The sequence below is a fragment of the Mustela erminea genome, chromosome 12, assembly GCF_009829155.1.
Source record: "Mustela erminea isolate mMusErm1 chromosome 12, mMusErm1.Pri, whole genome shotgun sequence".
NCBI lineage: Eukaryota > Metazoa > Chordata > Mammalia > Carnivora > Mustelidae > Mustela > Mustela erminea.
This window is the reverse complement of record NC_045625.1, coordinates 42,545,616-42,571,088: the sequence shown is the minus strand read 5'-3', so window position 1 is coordinate 42,571,088 and position 25,473 is coordinate 42,545,616. Positions and strand designations below refer to the sequence as shown.

Sequence of the window (25,473 nt, the reverse complement as noted above, 5' to 3'; positions counted from 1 at the left end):
TGATGACTATGATCCATTTGATGGAGGAAAAATAGAGTCATTTCTGATTAAAAAAAAAAATCCCCCTTCAGCTACTACAATCTGCATCACACCGTCACCAGAGCCCTTCCTTCTGAAATTCACTGATGCATCCCACATTTGTCAGACTCATTATTCATGAGCAGTGAGCTATGCGATAGAGTGAGAATCATCCTTAGGGAAACATCAGCCTTAGATCTGAAACTGCTTATTCTCCAAGGAAAAAAGACTTCAGCTTTTTTTTTTTTTTCTAATGTCACTTAAAACAATGTACTGAAGTATTTTTAGACTGAAGCCTTCTTCATAAAGCATGGGATAATGACTTTGCTAAATCCTACTGAAAACAAAAACATCTAGACGCTATGGGAGAACAGAAATCACGTTGCTATTTCTTAAATTACGGAGATGGATGGCTGGACCAATGCATGGAACAGCTTGATAAGGCCCTCCCATGCAAAGTGTCAGATGCATTTTTTCTTTTCTTATTTCATTGCAATACCATTAGGACACGGTGATGCAAGCCGCTTTACCTGTTGGAAGCACAGACAGCAGTAGGAGTAACTACATGATAGTTGAGGGCACTGAGAATTCCTGTGAGCAAGGGGGCTGTACCACCTGTTAGTCCCTCGGCTTTTGACCACACTTCAGTCTGGCCAGAGGAGCAGAACATTACCCTTAGAAAAAGCCTGCGCAGTCAAGTCAGGGCACGATCAGTACAGGGGACCTTGACTCAGAGCCCCATTCCTGCCCAGCCTGGGAGCCCTCTCAGGGCTTGCTCCCTGCTCAAAGCACAGTGCCTAGCCTGAGGTTGTAAATGGCTGCCGAGCTTCTACTAAGTTGGTGGTAGGAGGACCTCGTCAGTGGCAGAAGGTTTAGGACCCCAGACAAACCAATGAGGATGAGGAAGATGCTTGGGGTAAACTCAAGAGGACAGGGGGCTGGCAGAGGAACCGAGCTGGCCAGTGGTCAGCATGGAAGGAGCTGGCATCCAGTAGTGCGGACCCTGTTATCAGTCTGGATATCATAAGTGACTCCAATATGGGCACAACTGGGCAGACAAGGTGGGATGCCAGTCCTAAGTGACTAGGGTACCAGGCAGAGCTCCAAGCAAGAATTCACTTCCTGGTCTTGGAATGTAGGATGAGGAGCTGGCCTAATAAATGAGGTTAGGAGAGACCAGCCTGCCACTAAAACCTGGGAAGAAAGTCAGAGTCTCTGGTGGGTTAAATGTTCCAATGATGGGAATAGAGGGCTTTCAGGGGTGTGGAGGAGCCCCTGAGAGACAGCCACAAGGACCGGGTAGACCAGTCTTTGTGTCCCACGGATGAATACAGTACTTGGAATGTGGAGGGCTTAATAAGTAGCTGCTGAATTAGTAGCTCTGAACCTAGTTCTGAAACCTAGCTTTTTCCGGAAACTTACCCTTATAGATTTACTAGATGTTTTAAAAGGTTCACTTTGACAGCATCCCTTTTCAAACCGTCTTGGAAAAGGCTACACTACTGTATTTGAAACACGTGAGCCCTGCTTTTGGTTGTCTTTCTCTGGAGCGGACAGAGTGCCTCCATGGACCTCACGTTGTCAGAGAGAAGGCCGGGGAGCTGGTGCGGGGGTGGGGGAGGGTGAACAACACACCTGGACCACCTGGAAGAACAGCTCAGCCAGTCCGCCCCATGAATCATCACAGACTGATAAAGGCAGCCAGATTCCAGGGCTGCCCTAACAGTCAACGTGTTTTCGGGCTAAAAAAATTTCACGGGCCCCGAAGGGTCCACTGTCTAAGGGGTGACTGGCAAACCACGGCTGAACAGTCCACCCCTGCGGGAGGTCCAGCAACCTGCCTCTGACCCTGGCTATTGGGGGGTTGCGGCCTCTATGGTTTTTATTTCTGGGAGCCTCTATCATGAACTGGGATGTGCAGCTTCTCCTACGGGAGAGAGACCCAGCAATGACTTTGAAGAGATGCAGTATCCGCAATATTATTGGGAACCAGGGTAGTTGATATTTATCGCCCGTTTTCTACGTGCCAAACCTGTGTGTTATCCTAAGACCTCATAGCAACCTCATGACCTAGGTCTTCTAGCATTACAGCAGAGGAAACAGGGTTAACCAACCACGGAGCAAAAAAGGGGAGGCAGAGGGAGGGACCGGGGGTTGTACACATGGTCCTGAAAATTGGAGACTGTACTATGTTGGTCTGCTCAGTGATCTGGCATGAAACCACAGGGCACTGAATGTAGCAAGCTGGCATACCCTTATATTCTTTTATTTTTTATCCCCCTCTTCCTAACCAGTGAGACTTTTAATCATTATACATATATACACACACACACACACACACACACACACACACACACTTAACCTTCACCACATAATGAAAACCCCTGAACCACCTGTCTCACCTTATTAATTAATGGAAGCTCTGTCCCACCAACATCAATGTCCCAAGTTGCAAGTGACCCTGTGTCAAAATCCCAGCATTCAAGGCTATGGCTTGAGATACCTTATTTCATCCAGGTAGGATTTCTTCTGCAAGGGCCTCATGCTTTGGTGTCACAGAGAAATCGAACGTTTTGCATCTTCGAATTGTCCTTTCATTGTTTTCCTCTCCCACTCAGTCTTTGAATATCTATATGTCTGTGAGTTTATGCGAGGCATGAAAGCACATGTCTAGAATGTGCATATCACTGTGAAAAAACACCGAGCAGTCAAAAAGAATTGCTGCAAGCCTTAACAGGCTGTGTGGCCACGTGCCTCCCTGAGATGCGTTCCTTATTTGGAAAACAAGCAAAAAATATCTCTCTAAAAAGGTTATTCAAAGCAAGTGAACTTTGTAAAGCACCTAACCTATTGTAAGTGCTCAGTAAATGGTACACGTTATTAGAGCCACAGCATGAAACCAAAGCTAGATAATGATATAATCCACTCAGAAAGCCAGATGTGAACTGTGCCTCTGACAAAGCAATAAAATACATTTCACTTGGCATAAGATATTTTTCTGAAGATTTATGTATTTATATTAGAGAGCGAGAGAGTGCGTGCGCATGAGAGCAGCGGGAGGGACAGAGCGAGAGGGAGAAGAGAATCTCAAGGGGACTCTGCCCTGAGCGTGGAGCCCCCTGTGGCGCTCAATCTCATGACCCTGAGATCACGACCTGAGCTGAAACCAAGAGTCACATGCTTAACCAACTATACCACCCATGCACCCCTGGCATAAGATATTTTTTAAAACCCCACTTAAAAACTATTCTACCGGGACACCTGGGTGGCTCAGTGGGTTAAGCCGCTGCCTTCGGCTCAGGTCATGATCTCAGGGTCCTGGGATCGAGTCCCACATCGGGCTCTCTGCTCAGCAGGGAGCCTGCTTCCTCCTCTCTCTCTCTGCCTGCCTCTCTGCCTACTTGTGATCTCTGTCTGTCAAATAAATAAATAAATAAATAAATAAATAAAAACAAAAAAAAACAAACTATTCTACCCACAGAATCTTCTTCTATCTGTCCACTTGCAGGTTGGAAGCAGTATGGTCTTGTCTATCTAAAGCTGACTAATGGTTGTGTCCAGCACGGTATCGTTTGTCATGGGGCTCGGTTAACGCCGAATTTAATTATCTGTGCCGATGGAGAGAGCAGGTAACACATAATCCAAAAGAGCAAATACTTCCTAGATCATTCATCCAATTTCTTTCCCATAACAGCTTACAAGTATTACTTAGGTCCCGGCTAAACCTGCCATTCTATTAAGACTATATACCAGTATATGGTGAGAAGAAATTCGTGACCTCTCTGATTCAGACAGAACACCACCCTGAACTTGATTATCTGCTGCATAGCATTTGCAAGGTGAGTAACTGGTGGTGGCCTACCATTCTTTATTGTAGAGCACAATAATTATTTCATAGCAATTCCATTCACGTGTTAAAATGCTGCCTAGATGCACATCAAGAACCACCAATTAAGTGTCTAGTTTGAAGTAGCTCTTTAGGTTGGTGTGAACACAGTGCTAAAGAAATCAGAGGGTTCTTTTTTTTCAAGACAGTAATTAGCATCTTTCTTTTGGTGGTCCTACAAAAGTCTGTGAGCGAGAGCCGACGTTAACCATGAACACAGAGGGAGAACTATGAACACAGAGGCCATCATCACTGCTGGATAAATATCACAGAGTTTATGTCCTACTGATGAATGGGGCCCTAACAGTGTTGCCTAACTGGTTTATACGATCATGATGTCCCCAATGTCACCACTGTCACACGGGACAGCAAATCCTCAGTGCAATTTTCATTTGTGTTCATTCAACCCAAATGTCAAATACCTAGTAGGTGCAAAGGACAGGGCTCCTCATCGCTTTATGTGTATCAGTGGTTTTCAAAGCACTGTATGGAGCCCTGGGGTTCTTTCATGAGGATCCTGTCAGGGTTATGCAAAGTCATCACATTTCAGCTATTTATTGTGACCCTAGACTTGACCCTAGATCCTAGACTTGAACGAAACAACATATCACAATACATCAAAATGTGGAAGCAGATAGGAGAGTCCAATTGTCTTCTAAAGAGATACTAAAGAGATTTTAAAAAAATAACACAATGCCACTCTTCCTACTCTATTTTTTTGTTTTGGGAAACCATTACTTCTCATGAAAAATGTTATATATGTTCATATGTGATGTTTATTGTTTTTTTCAATGAATAAATATTTGTAAACTTTCCTACTTGTAATATATAATATAGTTATTATTCATAAATAGAACCCATGTAAACAAAAGGGGCTTTTGAAATCTTTGATAATTTTTAAAAGTATGAAAGTGTTCTGAAACCAAAAAAAAAAAAAAAAAAAAAAAAAAGGCAAAAATTGAGAACCACCACTCTACATCTATCTCAAATCTTACAGCATCCCAAAACCCTGTTCCAACTTCAGTGGTCTTCCCAGAAGTTATCACTGCCCAAAATTATATCATACATTTATTTTTTATTTATCTGGTTTCTCCATAAGCCAGTCACTTGCTGAACTATTTGTTCTCAGATCCATTCCTCACCCTTCCAGACACAGAGCCCCCAGGCTTCTATGCCAAAGACCAGGGGGAGCACCGGCAGGAGAGAAGAGGAGGGTAACAGACACCCAGGCACTTTTCCTCACCCTCTCTCCTTTGGACTCATGTTCTTGGCTCTAGGGCCTATGGACCAGGTCTTTGCTCTGTGCACCCAGCTCCTGCTGAGCACCCTGGCTCCCAGGCACCCGAAATCCTTTCCCCTCCTTTTGTCCAACCCTAGGGTCAGAGTGGCTCAAACCTTTTGTTACTACCTGCTCTCTACACTATCCCAGTTTGACTTTCCAGCTCTGCCCATACTCTGGGAAGAGAAAGTCATCTCAGGTTCCTCATTTAAAATAGGGATAATAACAATGGTCAACCAGAACTTCTGTGAGGATTAGAAAAATATATCCAGAAAGAACGAAGCATGGTGTTTGGCCCAGAATAGGTCATACATGTTCGTTAATATGACTACTACTGTGTTTTATTTTTATTTTATTTATTATTTATTTGTTTGTTTTTTAAAGATTTTATTTTTTTTTTTATTTGACAGAGAGATGAAGAGAAAGCACAAGCAGGCAGAGCAGCAGGCAGAGAGGGAGAGGGAGAAGCAGGCTCCGTGCTGAGCAGGAAGTCTGATGCGGGGCTGGATCCCAAGACACTGGGATCATGACCCAAGCCGAAGGCAGACACCTAACTGACAGAGCCACCCAGATGTCCTGACTACTACTGTATTTTAAACTTTAGAACTTGATTACCCTGCCAAAAAAATGGAATCTACTGCTTTCAGCTGGTGTTCAAGTTTTGATTCTTAATCGGGACTCTAATGGATATGGAAATTATTTTTTTCCAAGATCACTACTATAATTATGATAGGGTCAGTAACTTTTCTTAATTTTTAAGTTCAGTTGGAAAAGAAGTGTGCAGAGAATGCTGTAAGAGACATTCTCCTCTAGAATCAGGCATTAGAGCTGCAATAAATCACAAGTCTCCCCTTTTTATATCACTGCAAGAAGGAAATAAAGCTCAAATTTATTCAGCACTTAACTCTCTGCCGGGAACTCATAAAGAGCTTCATACGCACTGTGACACTTAATTCATAACCTTATATTAGTTCATAACCTTACTAAGCAGGTATCATCATTACTACCCCCCATTTTCCAGACGAGGAAACAGGCTCAGAGAAGTTCAGGGCAGAGCCCGTAAAGCGAGGAAAGGATTTGAACCTGAACTCATGTGATGAAGCCATTCGTTCTATGGTCCTTTTGGAAAACAGAAATAAAGCCATCAAAACACACAGCTCCTGCCCACAGAGAGTTCCCTAGGGATCTTGGTATATGTCAGTAACATATATTTGCTCACATTTCTCTTCAGACACATGCGAAGACAGATGTCCTCAGCTATAGCTTTTTCTTCCCTACTCTGGGATGGCAAAATAAGGATGATTTATATTTGATGAGGGGCCATACCAGGTAAATTCCCAGCATTCGACAACTTCCTTCCCTCTGCTCCTTATGGGGTGCACGGTAGGACTCCCTGGCTGGGCCCAGCAACCAAGGTGATGTTGAAGGAAGTCACCTACAAGGGACGCTCGGTCGTCCCCGGATGCTGAGGCTCTACTTTGCTGCCATGCCCAGCATCAGGGCTCCCTCACTTCAGCCTGTCACTGCTGGCAGTTTCCTGGATGACAGGATTCCGGGGGTAAGCAACTAAACAAATACTCCTTTGGCTGGAGCTCCTCCCTTAAACTGTCCTGGTTCTCCACTCTCGGGATCCTGGGCTGAGAAACCCCGAAAACCTATTGCTTCTTTTGAAGAACGGGTTCTCCTTTCCCCATGAGAATGCTAACAGTTCATTTCATCTCTCCATGAAGACACACACTTTCCCTTCCAGAGGCATGCCCTGAGAGTCAACGAGACACACCACCAAAGAGGTATTCCCATCACAAAAGGCTTCTTGGACAAGCTTCCTTTAAATATTGAACTTGGTCCAAGAAATGAAAATGTGAGCCAAGTGACCAAAAATTCCACTCCTTCCTGTTTTTTTTAGGAAGACCTATGATCAGCAATAGGAACTACATGGCATCGTCAGTCAATCTCCACTTGCCCTGCGGTCGTTAGCTCTGCAGGTGTCCACTCAGTGCAGAGTGTTCTGCTGAACGCCGTACCCTGGGGCGGAAACAAGAAGGTGGAATGGGCTTGGTGCAGGCCACGCAGGCTGTGCCTATGAAGCATCTTCCGTAGTCCTGCTGTGGACCTGGTCCTGCTCCTGCTAGCCAAGGTCACGCGAGGTTAATCTCATCCCATGCAAGTTTACCTTTTCTTCCACTGGTTCCATGAGATGTAGTAAAAGAGGAAGGGAACCTGAACGATCAACCCCAATGTCGAATGTTTGGTATCATTAGTGGATTTTTATCCGAGGTTCTTCCCTTTTTCACCTCAATTCACCTGGCGCATCTATTTCACCAGATACTGTGTGATGTTGAGCGAGGGAACATGTAAAGTTTATCCAGCACTGGGCTGAGGGGTTGACACGTAGCATTTATTGAATTCCCTCAACCATCCCATGATGTAGCTACCGTTACACGCATTTTACAGATGGAGAAACAAGTTTAGAGAGACTGAAAATTTGCCAGTAAAAGTTGATTACTGGGATTCAAAGTCACATCTGACAGACACTAATGCTTTGGTTCCTTTTTACTGCTGTCCCCCAACTTCCCACTCCAGACTGGTTCATTTTCCCAGGGCATCCATTTATTAGAAGATTTCATGGAAAAGCAGATTATGTGAAAGAAATGGATAGGATTATCACTTAGATGACGCATTCAGCATGAGTTACTAAAGCTAAAATGACAGAAAGGTCCCGTCTGCAGATGGCTACAAGATATTTTAAAGGAAACGCATCACCCTCTACACATGGAGCTCTACGGCAGGCCCGTAACTGGATCTCCCTTCAAAATGACATTATTTAGGTATGTATACCCTATCTATAGGAAGGCATACCACTGGCCAGTAGGGCAGAGAGGGAAGACCTGTGGAATCAGGGCTCTGCGGATGAGCCCCGCTCAGATAAACAAACCTGCTCTCTGCAGAGGTCAGTGGGGAATTCCAGTACAGGCTTAGGGGTCTCGCCTTCCCTCCAAGTGGCTTGTACCACTGTTCCTTCCAACTCCATACTCTATTCCGGGCAAGAGTTCTGGTTAAGTCACTGTTGTCCATCCCGCTGTACTTGTAGATGTACGTCCACATCCCTACAGTATGGCTCTGGGCCGGCCCGCGTCTCCGTGCAGCACTGACCACCACAGCGCAGCCTTCGCTGGCTAAGGAAGGACGCCACGCTCACTACCCAAGTTAAAGCAGCAGGGGCCCCACCCCAACCGCATGACAGCTTTTGTTTTTCATCTCTGTTTTCCACTGAATATCACATATCCCTTTTGCCTTCCCAACTGATGCTGAGATGTAACAACTTGTCACCCGAGATCTGGCCCATTAAAATTACATAGCACAGGTAATGGAGAACTCAGTGCAGGTTGGGATAGCAGATAATTAGCCTTCCCTTGCAGGGCAGTCTCGAGGTCTTCTGAGCTCCCTGTATCTACTTCCCTTCTTCCTTGCTTCTTATCACAAAGAGGCACTCACCGTTTTTCAGCAGCATCTCTTGGGATCTGCTGAGTGGGGGTAGTTATTCAACACTGTCCTCATTAACAGAGCCACCAAGTCACTGCAGTACTGGGTTAACAAGGCAGGGAATTGTGATCATCCACAATAGACCGTCAATTCTCCAGTAGCCAGTGGGGGTGTGGAGGAGTGGATTCAGCTGTATCTGCATGTTTGCTATGAATTTACAACTGAACAAACTTGGGCCCCAGGCACCCCAGAGGAAGCAAGTTCTTAAAAAGAGCAGGACCAAGGCCACTTGGGTGGCCCAGAGGGTTAAGCGTCCAACTCTTGATTTTAGCTCAGGTCGTGATCTCAGGATCCTAGGAACAAGCCTAACCTCAGGCTTCACGCTCAACGCAGAGCCTGCTTGTTCCTCTCCCTCTGATCTTCCTCCTGCTCATTCTCTTTCTCTCAAATAAATAAATAAAATCTTTAAAAAAACATAAAAAGCAGAACTTTGGGAGTTCCCATCCTAAGGACCCAGTATAATTCCTATCAGATGCAGGGCCCTGTCTATTTTCATACCCCTCACTGTGACTGTTGGGTTTGTCTTCGGACTCTTCCCAGAGAGGATTTAACATCTGATGAAACAGGCAGAGGTAAAACGAGGCTGGCGTTTATTCTGGGGTAAGACAGACACAGGTTGTCTGAGTAGCTGAGACCACGGCTGTGGAGTTGGGCCTCCGTGGGTCTGAATCCCAGTCCTGCCTGTGTGAACTTGGCCGAGTTCCTTAATCTTTTTCATCTGTGAAACTAAAATCATACTATGTGCCTTAGAGGGACCGTTTTACATTTTACATGACATAATATAGGTAAAGTATTTAGGGTAGTACCTGTCCAAAAGACGGCAGCTTTATTATTAGGCCCTCCCAACCAGTAAATTCTTAGAAAGCCTAACAGTCTCTTAGATCCCAAAGGCAAATCGTGTTTTCAAAAGCTCTAGGAAATCTTGCTAGCTCACAAGGCTATCTTGGGAGCTCCATTCCTGGCCCTAAGCTGCCTGAGAACACTTTCCCCATCCTCTTAAGAGATCAAATCGAGATAACCTTGCCCACCATTGATTTCACTGAGTAGTTTGTCCCAGATGTGACTGGTAGGCTATCTCCCCTCTTCTCCACCAATCTGTACCCACCCTCTACTGAGGCTGGCTGCTTTAACACTGGACATTGGCAGGTTCAGGACTCAATCTTCTGAAAACCAAGTGAGAAGACCCCACCAAATGGCTTTCTCCCTGAATAGTTAGGTGTTCATGCCCCAAACCAGGATTTGCTCTAGCTCCTTAAAAAAACAGTGAAATTTCCCAAAGTCTTTGAGAGATGACAACCTATGGAGAGATTACAACCCCAAGACAGAGCAATTCAGCAGTGAAGACTGCTAACTTTTAAAAATCTTATTGAGTCTTTTACAATGCATTTTATTGTTCTAGGGATACTGTTCAGAAATTGCCAGTGGTCACCATTAGTTTGCATTGATAGTTATGCAGAAGACTATGCAGAGAGAGAAAAGCAATAAGCTCATTTGTTTCTCAGCACCACTTAGAGATGATCAGGGCTCAGGGCTGGGTGTTTCTACTCTCAGGGCCTCCGTTAATCCTTACAACAGTCCTGTAAAATCGAATTACAGTTCTCAGTTATGCTTTTACCAACATCACAGAAGACCCTGTGAGGGCAGAGCTCCTTGAATCAATTCAGGTCTCCGTCTGCAAGGCCAATCTTAGCTTGACCACAGGTAAATACATTTTGCTGATGTACACGCTGTCTTACCGGTGTTACACAGATTTGTATCAAAACCAAAAAATGAGGAAGACCTACAATAAAAAAAAAATAGTTTAAATCTAAAGGCTCAAACTGTGGAAGGAGCGAAGAGCCCCTTCAGCAGATGAATGGCTAAAAAAGACGTGTTTCATATATACAAAGAATATTACTCAGCCATCAGAAAGAATGAATATCTGCCATTTGCAGTGACATGGATGGAACTTGAGGGGATTGTGCTAAGTCAAATAAGTCAAGTAGAGAACCACCATTATCGTATGGTTTCATTCATACGTGGAAGAGAAGGAATAGCACAGAGAACCATAGGGGAGGGAGAGAAAACTGAAGGAGGAGAAACTGGAGAGGGAGACGAACCATGATAGACAATGGACTCCCGGAAACAAACAGAAGGTTTTAGAGGGGAGAGGGGTGGGGGGATGGGGTCACTAATTTGATGGGCATTAAGGAGGGCACGTGATGTGATAAGTAGTGGGTGTTATATGTAACTAATAAATCACTGAACACTACATCAAAAACTAATGATGTGGGGTGCCTGGGTGGCTCAGTGGGTTAAAACCTCTGCCTTCTGCTCAGGTCATGATCTCAGGGTCCTGGGACTGAGCCCCACATGGGCCTCTCTGCTCAGCAGAGGAGCCTGCTTCCCACTCCCACTCCCTCCTGCCTCTCTGCCTATTTGTGATCTCTCCCTCTGCCAAATAAATAAAATCTTAAACAAACAAACAAACTAACTAATGATGTACTTATACCATACAGGGGCTAACTGAACATAATAAAAAAAAAGTGAAAAAAAAAATTTAAAGGCTAATTATAAACCCAGTTCCCTGACACCTCATGTCTGAAGAGCTCTCCCCACAGACAGCTTTATAATCTCGTGTTTCCTGCCACAATATTTTGACAGAGGATGAAACTCAGCTGTAGTCTCATGAGAAAGGTAGTCAAAGGGATGCAACTATTTCCACAATGCACTTGATCACTGAACAAACTACCCATTTTGGAAAAACCTAGAGAGCAACTTGACATTCTGGACGTTATGGAAGCTTCTCAAGGACATGAACTCTGCTTTGCTCTCTCAGTGCCTAAAACAGGGCCTGCTTCAGAGCAGGAGCTTTTCAAGCATTTATTAAATGAAAGAATCAATGAACCATAGTAATAGATCATTATGGGCTCACAAAGTGTTTTCAAGAGGCTAAGTCATCCCTTCCCTGATCTCGCCATGGAACATGGAAACACTTCCAGTGCCTGGACATACACTTCAGGCATTTTGTAGGTGATTTTTTTTTAAACAGGAGCAAACAAAAACAAAACAAAACAAAAACCAAAAAAGAATAACTTCCTTAAAAGTTATAACAAAGTCAGGTTTTGTAACATTTTCTCCATCCTAGGCAACCTCCTAGAACCATTGATTGAGAAATCTTTAGCCATGTGAAGGAAAATTTGCAAATAATGATTCATGCTATGAATCGTAGTAGGAAATAAGGGCATGGATTTTTGCTACTCTTGAACCCAAACTCTGACTTCTAATGACTTACTAGCGGTACGACCTTGGGGAAACCCCTTAGCTTATTTAAATGTCAGCATCCCCACTGGCAAATGGAATTTTAATTAATTGAGTTGTTGCAAGAATTAAGAAAGATTAACAGTGGCACTTAGCACGCCCAACAGACATGAGTCCCCCACCCCCACTGCCTTTCTTGCCTTCCTTCCCTGCTCTCTCCTTGCATGACACCCAACTATTCTAAAACCATAAAGGTAGGTGAGATCATGTAATTAATTTTTAAATGTTCTCATTCCTCCTGTTCAGAGACTTTTTAAAAACATGAGTTGGAGGAGCTCTAAGTTTTCCACTCATTTTTTTCTTAGTGTTAGAACTAAGATATGACGTCCTATTATATAACAGAAAAACAGAGAAGCTGAGGGCTAGAACATAAAAATTATTGTTAACTAGATAGGCCATAGAATAAAGAACGACGTAGCTATTTTCCTGCTGTTATCTCTACAAGTGGTTGAGGAGATACAATGCAAGAGGAGGTGGCCTCTGCTTCTGCACTGAAGGAGGTTTTAGAAGCTTTCACAGGGACATCTGTTGACTTTTTCACAAAGGAAGCTTAAGGGGATCAAGGGGGAGTGGAGGAGACTGTGGTTCACAAGGGAGCCACATCTGTTTGGTATGCTCCCAACTGAGAACGCTGGACTTCAAAATAGTACGGGCATCCTAGTTAAACTAGGATCCAGGAACAGATGAAAGCTTTTCTTTCCCCCTGTGTTTCAATGGCAGAGATCAACAGCTGTTTATATGCTTTCATACCTAACTGAGGGTGAAACCTTCACATCTGTCAGTATTTTCCGGTCCCATTTCCTTGGATCACAGTGGGGAGGAGGTGAAGTCTGAACTCCTCTCAATGCCCAGGCAAGAACACAGAAATATGCCTGGGATTCAAAGCCCTAATGCTAAGCAGAACTCCCCATTTCTCATCCACCCGGGGTCTGCTGTTTGCAGAGAATTCTTCTTTTACTTTATCCTGACAGACATCTTGATCATTTCCATGATAATGACTCATGGGAGAACAAAGATTAAAAAAAAAAAAAGAGAGAGAGAGAGAAAAGTAGGTTGGAATCAGGGGGAGGAAGAAGAGGAAATGAATTCTAACAGAGAAAGTGGCTCTTAAAGGTAAGTTTTTTCAAAAGATGGCAACAATATAATTCAAGGGCAAATGACAGAGGTGAGCAGGATGCTGATGAAGACCTTTAGGGCAATGGTGGAGGGTGGTGGTTTTTACTGACCCCTAACATTCCACACTGGAAAATTAAACAGAGAAAATTAAACTCTATGAAGGTGCAGAACAGAATGAGGATGGTGATGAAGGGATTCAGAGGTTCTGTTTAACTCTCGATCACCAGCACTACAGACACGGTGGGACTTTATAAAGATTATTTTCTCCTCCATCCTTCCATCCATCAACCTGCCTGTTCATCCATGTAATAACTTGTAAGGCAGCGAGACTGGACTTAGGACTGGAATATTCAAATGAATAAAATACATTCCATCACCTTAAGGGGCTTTATAGTCTCATGGGCAAAAGCCTTCACAGAGGACATGCTATAAGGGATGCAGGAAAATTCACTAGAGAAGACGGGGGATTCCAGAAGGAGAAACAAAATGGATAAAACCAGACAGGTAAGAAACAGACTGTTTCTGGGGGAATGAAAAGCATTCTGGAAAGTTAAAATAAACAAAAAGAGTGGCAGGTGCTTATTAGGAGTACAGATTCTTAGGTCTCATCTAAGAGATTCTGATTTGGTTGTTAAGGGGGAGGGACAAAGAATTTGCATTTTGAACAGAAGGCCCATGCAATTCTGATACAAATAAATGTTTGACAACTCTAACTTACATAGATTAACACTTCCCCAAAGATGCTAATGGTGCTTCATTTAAAAAAAAAAAAAAAAAACTGGTTCAAATTAGGAAATACTACATACTAAACAAAATATTCCTTTTTCGGAGATTTATAACGTACATTAGCACATTAAAAGTCCTGCAGTAAAGAAACTGTTTTCACTCAACGCTTTCCAACTTATTTCCCATGCAAGAAAAAAAAAAAAATACGGTGCCCCTTTTTAGATCTCTTAGAACTATGTACTATGGAGCAAAGGTTGGGCAGAGCTAAAACAGAGGATTCTGACCAGGTGAGTATGTTCTGCAAGCCCACTGCATGGCTAAGGAAATGTCTGGAAAAAGACAGCAACGTCAATGACTCGGGGATATGGCGGCATCCACTGATTTCCTCCTAGTAAAGTCTAAAGCCATCTATGATGTCCTAGTTTCCAAGCAGACTGCCAGAAGCTTCCTTATTCTCAAGTAACACACCATGGCTCTGCGATGTTATTTCTGGTCACCAACTCTATGTGGTAACCACAGCTGCCAGAGACAGTCGAAGTGCCCAGAGTTCAAAGCATCAAGGAGCAGAAACAGAGGGGAAAGACAAAGAGGACGTATCCTTGCCCGCATTTATTTATCTTTATTGCTATCACCTGTTCAGCACAGAGCATTGGCAGTTGGAGAAATTCCTCCTAGCAACAAAAGAAGCCTCAGACAGTCAATGAAAGTATAAAAAGATAGGAACCTAAGAGCTTCCCATTCCCCTGAGGTGCCTATTATATGGTTGGGGGAGTTCGGCAACCCTGCCTTCTTCCTTCTGTGCTGGTGAGCCAAGGGAGTTTGCACAACCCCACACACCACCTCCTTCCTTAGCAAGGAATGGCACAGAGTAGGAACATGAGGGAGCTGGACAAGTCAAGGCAGCACAGTGATTCTGAGCAAATCGGTCTGTGTGCTGAATATTTCAAGATGTCCATACTGCCCTAATCAATGCATATGCTTTTCTCCCCCTGGTATTGGCTTAATTACTTCCATACCCCCCACCTCCACTTCCCATATGCTACATGGGGACATACATCCCATCTAGAGGGGATTTCAGCAATGTGTTCCAAATGCCTCTTTTATATCCCAAACCATCTCAGAGCTTTTTAATACTACTGTCCAACAGCACAAGTATTTTCTCAGTCATTCCACAAGCATTTCCTGATTGCCTACAAAGGTTCCAGGGTACCGTGTTAGACCCTGGAAACACAAGAGTAGAAGTAGGAGATTGCTCATTCCTACTGAATCTTGGGCCTAAAAAACAAAAACAAAAACAACAAACAAACCTGAATTTTAAATTTAGCCTGTCAGTGCATAGGCAAATCCAATTATCAGCAGCATAAAGAAATATAAAAGGGAAAGAAGGTTTGGTCCTCCTCCTTGAAGAGTTTTATGGCTCAGAGCACCAAGCAAATGAAAGCATTTGCATCTCAAGTGTCCTAGTGGGTCCAGCAGCTTACACAAGTATCTACAGTTAACAGTACAGCCTGGAATTAATAACAAATGATCAAGAGTGGGCAGAACAGAATGCCAGGACCTCTATTTCCCTGGAAGGCCAACACCCCTGTTTGCTTGATCCCCAAACAAGCCCGCAGATTCTCACACTGGGCTTCTCCGGCCTGAGAGATGAATACCAATAAATGCACAGAGTTAATGTAACTTTAACTAGTTAGCTAGCCAAAATATAAAAATTCTATGAGGATAACTAGGTGGGTTTAGAGTCTAGTCCTAAGAAAACCAGCAAGATCAAATCTAACATTTCACCAAGACAATGTTCCCTAGCATGTGGTATGTGTAACCCCTGAGGTCCACAAAATAAATATAAGTAGTCCACTAATTTTTTTTTTTTAATTTCAAGGAGGTTCTTAGATATGGAAAAAGACACTGCAGGTACGGTGGAATTTAAGGAAACATCGACAGGGTGTTACCCAGCATTCAAAGACAGTCCTAGAAGAAGCCTCTGCAAACTTTCTGAGCTTAGGTGGGATGCACCAAAATACGCAAGAAGCCGGCCACAGACTTACCCACACAGGTTGGAAATATGTCCTCATTGTTGATCTGGACCTCAATCCAATCCATAAGAAGGTTCATGTACTGAGGAGCTGGGAGGGCAGTTGGCTTCTTGTACTTGAGGTCATCCTGCCACCGATATTCATATTTGGGGCCCCCCGACATTACAGGGCAGGTCTGCTCAGTGCAGAACTCGCAGATGGTGCCATAGATGAGATTGATCCGATTGAAGAAGTCCACCACGTGCACCGCCACCCAGTCGTTCTGGTCCTCCCCACTGGGCAGCTGCACAGCTGCCTTCAGATCCACGCCGGAGTTGAGGGACGCCTGAGCCCGTTTGTGGAGCTCAAATCTCTGCGTGCCAGGTTCAAATTTCCTCTTGGGCCGGAAGGTCTTGTCCTTGTTGAACACTTGCTTCAAGGCTATGGACATGGTCTTCTCCTTCTCTTCCTTTTTTTTGCAGGAAGCAAAAAGGCACCTAGAACTTTTCAGGGAGAGGTCACAACCCAGCAGGGTTTTCCACTGCCAGCCCTCTGGCCCCAGGCTTGCGGTCTGCAGCTTTTAATCTCTTTTAGGCAGCCCCCTCCATCTTCCTTTTGAACAGTCTCCAAGAGAACCTCATGTTTCTTCCTAAAGGCTGTAGAGAAAAGGCTCTTATTAGCATCCAAGCATGTAAGAAATGACAAATGCTGAGATCTGATTTCCACCTTGCTTCTGCCAGTACCTACTTCCACCCAGGTATAAAGATACTGAGGACATGCCAGACCCCCGAACATGTGTAATGGTGATTCAAACCACACAAATAACTCTTTTTCTTCATGCCCTTGATCAAATCTCTCGCAACTCTTCCTCTGTGGTCATAGGCTAATGGATTCTCCAAGATATTAACAAGAACACTTAGTCAAGGCCCCAGCCCCATCTCATATATGTGCCTTTCTAGAGCATCTGCCCCATTCCCCACTATGCCTTTATTGAGTAAGCACAGGATCACCATCCCATGCTCTTAAATATAACTGAATGGAGCAGGGGTGGCTATCACACCAAGCTGGCTAATAAGAATATTTCTCCTGGGAAAGGGAAATCCTTCTATACTGTTGGTGGGAATGCAAGCTGGCTTAGCCACTCTGGAAAACAGTATGGAGGTTCCTCAAAAAGTTGAAAACAGAGCTGCACTACAACCCAGCAATCACACTACTATTTACCCTAAAGATACAAATGTAGTGATCTGAAGGGCCACGTGTACGTGAATGTTTATAGCAGCAATGACCACAATAGCCAAACCATGGAAAGAACCTAATGTCCATCAACAGATGAATGGATAAAGATGTGAGATATATATATATATATCTAAAACACACACAATGGAATACTATGCAGCCATCAAAAAGCCCCTCAAAATCTTGCCATTTGCAATGATGTGGATGGAACTAGAGGGTATTATGCTAAGCGAAATAAGTCAATCAGAGAAAGACAATTATATGATCTCACTGTTACAAGGAATTTGAGAAACAAAACAGAGGATCATAGGGAAGTGAGGGAAAAATGAAACAAAATGAAACCAGAGAGGGAGACAAACTTTAAGAGACTCTTAATCTCAGGAAACAAACTGAGGGTTCTGGAGGGGAGGAGAGTAGGAGGGATGGAGGGGCTGGGTGATGGACATTGGGGAGGGTATGTGCTGTGGTGAGTGCTGGGAATTGTGTAAGACTGATGAATCACAGATCTGTACCCCTGAAACAATTAATACACTATATGTTAATTTTTAAAAAAGAATCTCTCTCTTTGGAATTTGGGATCAGGGCCCAGACTTTTTCAGGCATTGTTCCTGAGAAACAATGAAAACTGGGCCTGGCTGAACCCTATCTGGACCACATGCAGTGCAGTTAAGAAAGTTGCTGTGCAGACAGAGGAAGAAGGAGAGAAGAACCAGGAAGGAAGGAGAATAAAGGTGCGGGGAGAGAAGGAAGGGGAGAGGAGAAGGAAAACGTCACTGACATACAGAAGAACAGATACAAGAGCACAAGTGGCTACAGGGAGAAAAAGATCAGAGACAAAGAGAAACAGTGAGGAGAGTGGCTTTGTGAGTTCCTCATAATCTTCTAGGAATTAGTTCCAGTTATTTTTGTAGTCTAGCTGGATTCCAGCCCTTGAGATCCACAGGTTTTCCCTGAATTAGTCAGATAAATTCTTAGGTGGCTCAATCACTTAGGTGGTTCAGTTGGTCAAGCCATCCGCCCTTGGCTGAGGTCACCATCCCAGGGTCCTGGGCTCGAGCCCCACATCGGGCTCCCTGCTCAGTGGGGAGCCTCCTTCTTCCCCTCCCTCTGCCCCCTACTTGTGCATGCTCACTCTCTCTAGTGCTCTCTCTCAAATAAAAAAATAAAATCTTTAAAAAAATTAATCTCTTGTTTTACTTCAGCTGACTTCAGAGGGTTTTTCTTTCTTTCCAGGAATCCTTAACTCTGAGAGCATTCATTACCTCTATAATATTTCATCCTTTTCATCTTTGCTGTCATAACCTAGAGTATTGAGGCATAGGTGTACAACAAAACTTTGTGTGATAATGCCAATGATCTATATCTTTGCTGTCCAATATTGTACCCACTAGCCATATGTGGCTAGCGAGCACATGAAATGTAGCTAGTGTGGCTGAGGAAATGAATTTCTCATGTTATCAAACTTGAACAAACTGAAATTCAAATAGCCACATGCAGCTAATGGCTACCATTTTGGAAAGTGTAGTTTTGGTCTTCTGTGCTCTCTTTACTACCTCATTTGACCTTACAAAATCCTAATGTGGTTTATAGTAGATTTGTCGTAGTTGTCACTATCTCTGGATCTCTAAGAGATAAAGTTACTTGCCTAACAATGTCCCATAGCTATCATGGGCATAGTTAGGATCAAAATCAAGTTTCTTGACTCCTAGTAAATGTTCATTGCACTCAGCCTTATATTCTAAAAAGTGATGTCCTTTAACGTTTCTTTCTTGATGGTTCCTGAAACCCCTTTAACCCAGACCTTCCAACCACAAATTCCCTAAAGACCCCAAGTACTGACTGGTTGGATGTAAAGATGGTGTCCTGTGGGGACGCCTGGGTGGCTCAGTTGGTTAAGCGGCTGCCTTCGGCTCAGGTCATGATCCCAGCGTCCTGGGATCGAGTCCCACATCGGGCTCCTTGCTCGGCAGAGGGCCTGCTTCTCCCTCTGCCTCTGCCTGCCATTCTGTCTGCCTGTGCTTGCTCTCTCCGACAGATAAATAAAAATCTTAAAAAAAAAAAAAAAAAAAAAAAGATGGTGACTTTGGAAACAGAGAGCAGATAACTGAACCATCCATGGATCAAGTCCTAGCACAATGGACCGCCAGCTGTGGCCAGATTCAGAAGAGCCCATGACCGAGTCTGCGCCAATGGACTTGGGGCACAGATCCCACTGTGCTGCATTTGCCTCTACTCAGATGGGGTTCTGCTATTCCACACTTGAACACGGCTTGGCGACGCATTCAATCTTACGTTATTCAGGTAAAAGCATAAAATCAAAAACACGTGAGACGTGTACTCCCTCTCACAGGCTGCTCTATGCTCAGAACCGCTGATGATTCAGGTGCCTGCCTCCTCCGGCCACCCCCTCCACAGCCCCTGTCTGCTCACTGCCTCCCTCTTATCTCTCTTTCTATTAGCTTTCTTTACACTGAAATGCCACAGGGACCAGGTGGGGTCTTCCTCCTCCTCCTCACATGGCATTGAGCACAAACACCCCCCACAAAGAGATCCACGTGGAAAAGCAGGCTCCATGGCCCTCTCTGCCTGAGATTGTCTGTGAAATCACACTGCTGGGGTGCTTCAAACTATCACCACAAAGGAAATCACCATGCAAACTCTGCAAACCCCCGGAAAAGAAAGAGGCAATCTTTCCCTGAAAGAAATACCTTCCCAAAGGCTTGGTCGGCCTGGAAAGATGAGAAAACTGAGGGCCCTAAAAGTGCTTTTCCAAAAAATATGAGCTAGAGGTTGGGAAGATAGAGAAGGGATGGTGAGGGTTTTTTGTTTTTTGTTTTCTTTTTCTTTTAAAATGCCCAACAGTGGGGTGCCTGGGTGGCCCAGTCAGTGAAGCCTTAGGTCATGGAGTCAGGGGTCGCGAGATGGACCTGACTTGGCACTACGCTCAGCACAGAGGCTGCTCAGGATTCTGTCTCTCCCTCCTCCTCAGCCCCTCCCACACACCCTCTCTCTTGTTCTCTCAAATAAATAAATTAATTAATTTTTAAAAAACCCAACTTCAGGATGCCTGGGTGGCTCAGTTGGTTATGCGTCTGCCTTCGGCTTAGGCTGTGATCTCAGGGGTCCTGGGATCATGTTCCACGCGGCTGCTTCTCCCTCTGCCTATGGCTCCCCGGCTCTCTCTCGCTCTCTCTCTCTCAAATAAATAAAATCTTTAAAAAAAAAAAAAGAAGAACAAAACAATAGTCCCTCTGTATCACAAAGGCTTAACTGCTGACAGAAAAGCAGCAACCACCCACCAGCCGCCCCTTCTTGTCTCCAGCAAGTAAGACTTGCTGTTCTGTTATTCTGACAACGAGGGGGCCATCAGTTACCATGGTCCTCAGAACAATCTTCTTTCATTGCCTTACATGACCCTCGCTATCACTTGCTGGGCTGTTTTCCTGGGGCCTGGAGGATTTGCCTGCATGGACACCAGGCTGAAACCTTCCTCCATATACCGGCAGGCTCCCACGCACACCCCGGAAAGACCCGCTAGCACCTCTGAGGACAGGGCGTGAATGACACAGAATAATCACAGCGACTCCTTGTCACAGAGCCCGGCAGTGGCTGGTACTCACAAACACTTCGGTAAATAGTAAAACCTCATATGAAGTTTAGAGATTTTTCTTCCAGACACACTTAGATAATCAACTTGAAGCTATCCGTCTCTTGAACTGGCTCGGCATTTATTCAGGACTTGAACCAGCTTGAAAGTCAGGCCTCCTTTTTGCCTCAATGTAAAAGGCTTTACTGGCAGGGGAAAAAAATCATCTTTGCAGATTTTATTTCTCAATCATGTCCCTTAATGTGCCGCTACTGTGTACCATTTATTAAACTCTACTATGCACCAGATCATTTACGTATATTATTACCATTTTAATCCCCACTGCAGTCTTGTATGGTGGATGTTTCTATGACCACTTAGCATAGAAAGAAACTGAGGCTGAAGTAGATTAAATAATTTGGCAGAAATCACAAAAGGTGAGGCTAAATTTTGAACCCAGAACTCTTTGGCAGTGAAACAAACGTGATTTTTTTTCTCACTAACACTGCTTTAAAATCTCATGAACATTTTTATGTTTTCAAAGCTCCTCAACAAGACTAGAAAGGAAGCTAGAACAGGGTTTTTTTATCTCTATTTTACGGGTAAGGAAACAAACTCTGAGTCTCCTCTAGTGCTCGCATTAACCATTCTGACATGCTCAAACACGAGGATGTGTCTTCTGCTCAAACTTTTTCACCTAGAATAAAGTTCTCTGGAGAAGGGATAGATTGGTGATTGGGGTCCCATGTTTAAAGACATCGGCAATCCAGATGGATAATAACAACTGGATACAAATAATTGGGTAACAAATAAATGGATAATAACAATTTCATCACACCACTGAAGAGCTGAACCAAAAGGCACCTATGTCTTTATCTGACTGTCAAATGCTGTTATTAGGGCAGATACCCAGAGGAGATCTGAAATGAACAAGGGAACAGGAAACCCACCTGGCCTTACTGACCAACTCAGAGCTCCATCAAGACCCCTGCTTGTAATTTATACACTGTGCTTATTAAAGGGTTAGAGCAGCGCTTCACCAATGTGAAGCTGGGATCTTATTAAAATGCAGGTTCAGATCCAGTAGGTCTGGGGTGAGGTCTAAGCATTTGCATTTCTTTCTTTCTTTTTTTTTTTAAATAAGACTTTTTATGTATTTATTTGACAAAGAGAGAGCACGAGCAGGCAGAGAGAGACAGAGGAGGAAGCAGGCTCCCTGCTGAGCAGGGAGCCCAATGCGGGACTTGATCCCAGGACTCTGAGATCATGACCTGAGCCAAAGGCAGAGGCTTTAACCCACTGAGCCACCCAGGCATCCCAGCATCTGCACTTCTAACAAGCTCCCTGGTGATGTCAAATCTACTGTCCTTGGAGGACACTTTAGGTCACTAAGAGAGCTTGTTAGAAATGCATGCACTCACGCCTTGCCCCAGACCTAGACCTAGCAGATCTAAGTCTGTACTTTAACAAAATCTCAGAAGTATACACTTTGAGGAGCACAGTGCTGGAGGGCTGCCTGACTGGCTGGGCAAAGGGATGACAACATAAATTTCCATTTGTTGTTTTGTCAACAGTTTGCTTCATAAACATCGTCTTCAGTTGTGTGTGTGTGTGTGTGTGTGTGTGTGTGTGTGTGTTTAAGAAGAATGGGGGGGAAACTCACTGTTTTGAATACAAATGCCTTGACAGATGGTGCCCATGACCAGGTCTATTGAACTGGACTGATTTGGAGAGCACAGTGCCCAGAACCCAGGAGGCAGCCAGTGAAAGATATTTATGCTCTCCATAAATGCCAGACAGAACGTGGACGCCGCTAATGGGGCCACAGCCTCGTGCAGGAAAGCTTCTTTGGCTGATGTTAATGTAACGTTAGCAACACCACAGTTGTTATTCTCTGTCGTTGTCCAGTATCCGAAATGAAGGAACAAGTCCTAACTTTTGCTTTTATGTTATGAATAGCATCCAGTATGATGCTGGTTCTCAATAAAATTCTGAAGCCAACTGCTCATTCCATCAATGGATATCTACTGAAGACCTTGAATCTGCCAGACTCAAGGCTAGGCACCACAGACACAGAGCTAACGAAAACTTGGTGTCTGCCTTTGAAAAGTCCACAATCTGCTGTCTGGTTTGAGGCTGGTGTATTGGCTTTTGCTTTATAAGCCACAAAGTTAAATGCACCAACATGGCTAGTGATGTGATTTCTTCACAGGATTACTCCAGTTGGGAATAAAAGGACAGTGAAGAATGAGGTCTTGTGGAAAGAGAAAAATGGAAACCCAAATAAACAGCATAAAATTGACAGGAGCTCCATGTGTTCTCCATATTTTCTGCTTAATAGATCAATTATAGCAATAAAACATGGGCACTATAAAAATATGCAGAGAGAATTCGGCTGGGCTGCAAGGGAATGTTGACAACGTAACTAGGCAACCCTGGCAGGGAAAGCTCTTATTTTTCTTTTCCTATTGATGTCTTCTGCCTTATTAGTTGAAAATTCACATTCAAATTCAAATTGCCAAGATGAGGAAGAAATAAAGCAATTTTCTCATTCACCCTTGAGAGATCCATCTTCTCTAGCTGCGACCACCTCTAAAGAGATGTTGGTAGTACGGGACAGTACTACAGTTGGTAGTACAGAGGGCAGGACAGAAGGAGAAAAACCAAAGTTGATACAAGTTGGGGGAAAGAAGTTCAGTATCTCATCTATGGGATGGAGAATTCCTTCTGGAAGGATCAGCCAACAGGGCAATTCACCCCAGGAAGCTAAAGGAAATGCCCTAGAAGTGCCCCACACGTGGGGTGTTCCATGTCATTTTCAGTGCTGGGGTCACAAGAGCTAGGATGGTGCCTGGCACAGAGCCAACGTCACTGAATGAACAGAGGACAGTAAATGAAGGATCCTTTGCACTCAAGTGAAACCAAAAAGTGAAAACAAACTGAACCTCCTATACTTTAGTTATCTGGGGACACCCATCTGCGTCTGCAAGCTCACTGCCAACTCACTGAGGGCCAGTCCTACCAGCTGCTGGGCCGCTCTGAAGGCTCCCGTCCTCAAAGACGAAGGTATCTGTCCCACTTCTTGCTCAAATGGGCTGCTCTTTTCCCATGTGTTACTTAAAACTCCAGCTCTTCAGAACTGAAGAATGACTAGTCTGATATCTTCTCTTCCCATCATTTTTTCTTTATGGCTAGAATAGTACATGGAACTCTTCGCTGATACCCCAGAAGCCAAATAAAAAATTAGGTTTTTATCTTAGAGGACTGTGTGTGTGTGTGTGTGTGTGTGTGTGTGTTATGTGTGCGCGCGGCGAACACACACATGCATAAGATGAATATCATGTGACCTTCCCAGGCTCCACTAAAGGACATGCCTAAAAATGTGATTTCATCAACCTTTTTGTACTGTTTTACTCCTGCCAACTCATTAAATGCCATCTTTGCTCACAAGACAACCCCAACTTAGAGAGATTCCTGTCTGAGAGACAGCTTTTTTCTCCCCCCAACTAATCTCCCTCCCCAACTTTGGGCTGCCATATCACTGCATTTTAGATTAGCTGGGAGAAACATGGCTGCCTCAATTTAATCTTCAAAGACATGCACGATTTCTAAGCTTCCAAATACCCGTGTTATTTCCAAACCAGGTGAAGTCAGTATAAGCAGGTGAAACCCTACAGAGGCGCCTCTCTCTCTCTCTCTCTCTCTCTCTCTCCCTCTCACGCCCCATCATTTTCTGGCTCTTCAATATCCATACAAGTTAACACTCTCACTCATTCCCTCACTCACTTATTCAGTCACTAGCGCAGACATGCTAGCACTGAAAATGGGAGTAAACATTCCAAAGATGGAAACATCACATGTCACCTTGTTATACTGCAGAGACAGCAACAGCAGTGATGGATCACGCACATGTGCTCACAGCAGGCACCCGTACTGAGCCACCATTTCACAGATGCGGGATCCTCACCATTTGGAAGAGGATACGTGATGGTGAGAACCAGCGAGAACAGCAGAAGGATAGTAGGAGATGATGTGATTTATTTGGTGGGGTTTAATTCACCACATACTCATATTCTGCTGAAGAAAAGACAGCCTTGAAAAAAAAAAAATGTTTTCTAGGGGCGCCTGGGTGGCTCAGTGGGTTGGGCCGCTGCCTTCGGCTCAGGTCATGATCCCACGGTCCTGGAATCGAGCCCCGCATCGGAATCTCTGCTCAGCAGGGAGCCTGCTTCCTCCTCTCCCTCTCTGCCTGCCTCTCTGCCTGCCTGTCATCTCTCTCTCTCTGTCAAATAAATAAATAATCTTTAAAAAAAAAAAATGTTTTCTTAAAGAGAATAATATTCTCTGAGATACAGGCTTTCCGGAGGCCAGTAGAGATTGGCTTGGATTCTCCGTAATAAGGAAGATGGCAAATCTTTGATCCAAACTTGGGCAGGGTGGATCCGATCTTGCTGCCATTAATTTTTTAAAGGGGAAAATGAACTTCTCCAAGTCAGTAGCCACTTGCTCTATTATTTCCAAATCTTTGGACTAGCTAGAAAATATGTTTATGGTTAAAAAAAAAGCCATAGGATTTGGGAACCCAGTATGTAAGGCACGTACAAACAAGGGCATGGAGGATAAGAAGGGAATGACAAAGCTAACAGAATAGTTGAAATTTAAAAACTGAGGCAGATTTTTTTTAATTTTTAAAAATTAACAATTTAATTTTTAACATCAGTATAATACTAACCTAGATTTTCAGATTTTTACTCAGATTTTTTTATTCATT

General features: G+C 44.0%; 1 protein-coding gene across 1 annotated transcript in view; it reads right to left on the bottom strand.

Moving 5' to 3' along the window:
• The window catches only part of MOB3B (MOB kinase activator 3B), a 199,833-nt gene that overhangs the window by 108,846 nt on the left and 65,514 nt on the right, over positions 1-25,473 (bottom strand). Inside the window, exon 2 of the mRNA XM_032307294.1 lies at positions 15,914-16,536. Within this exon, the coding sequence (XP_032163185.1) occupies positions 15,914-16,331 (418 nt within the window). The 5' untranslated portion in view covers positions 16,332-16,536. The remainder of the gene's footprint in view (positions 1-15,913; positions 16,537-25,473) is intronic.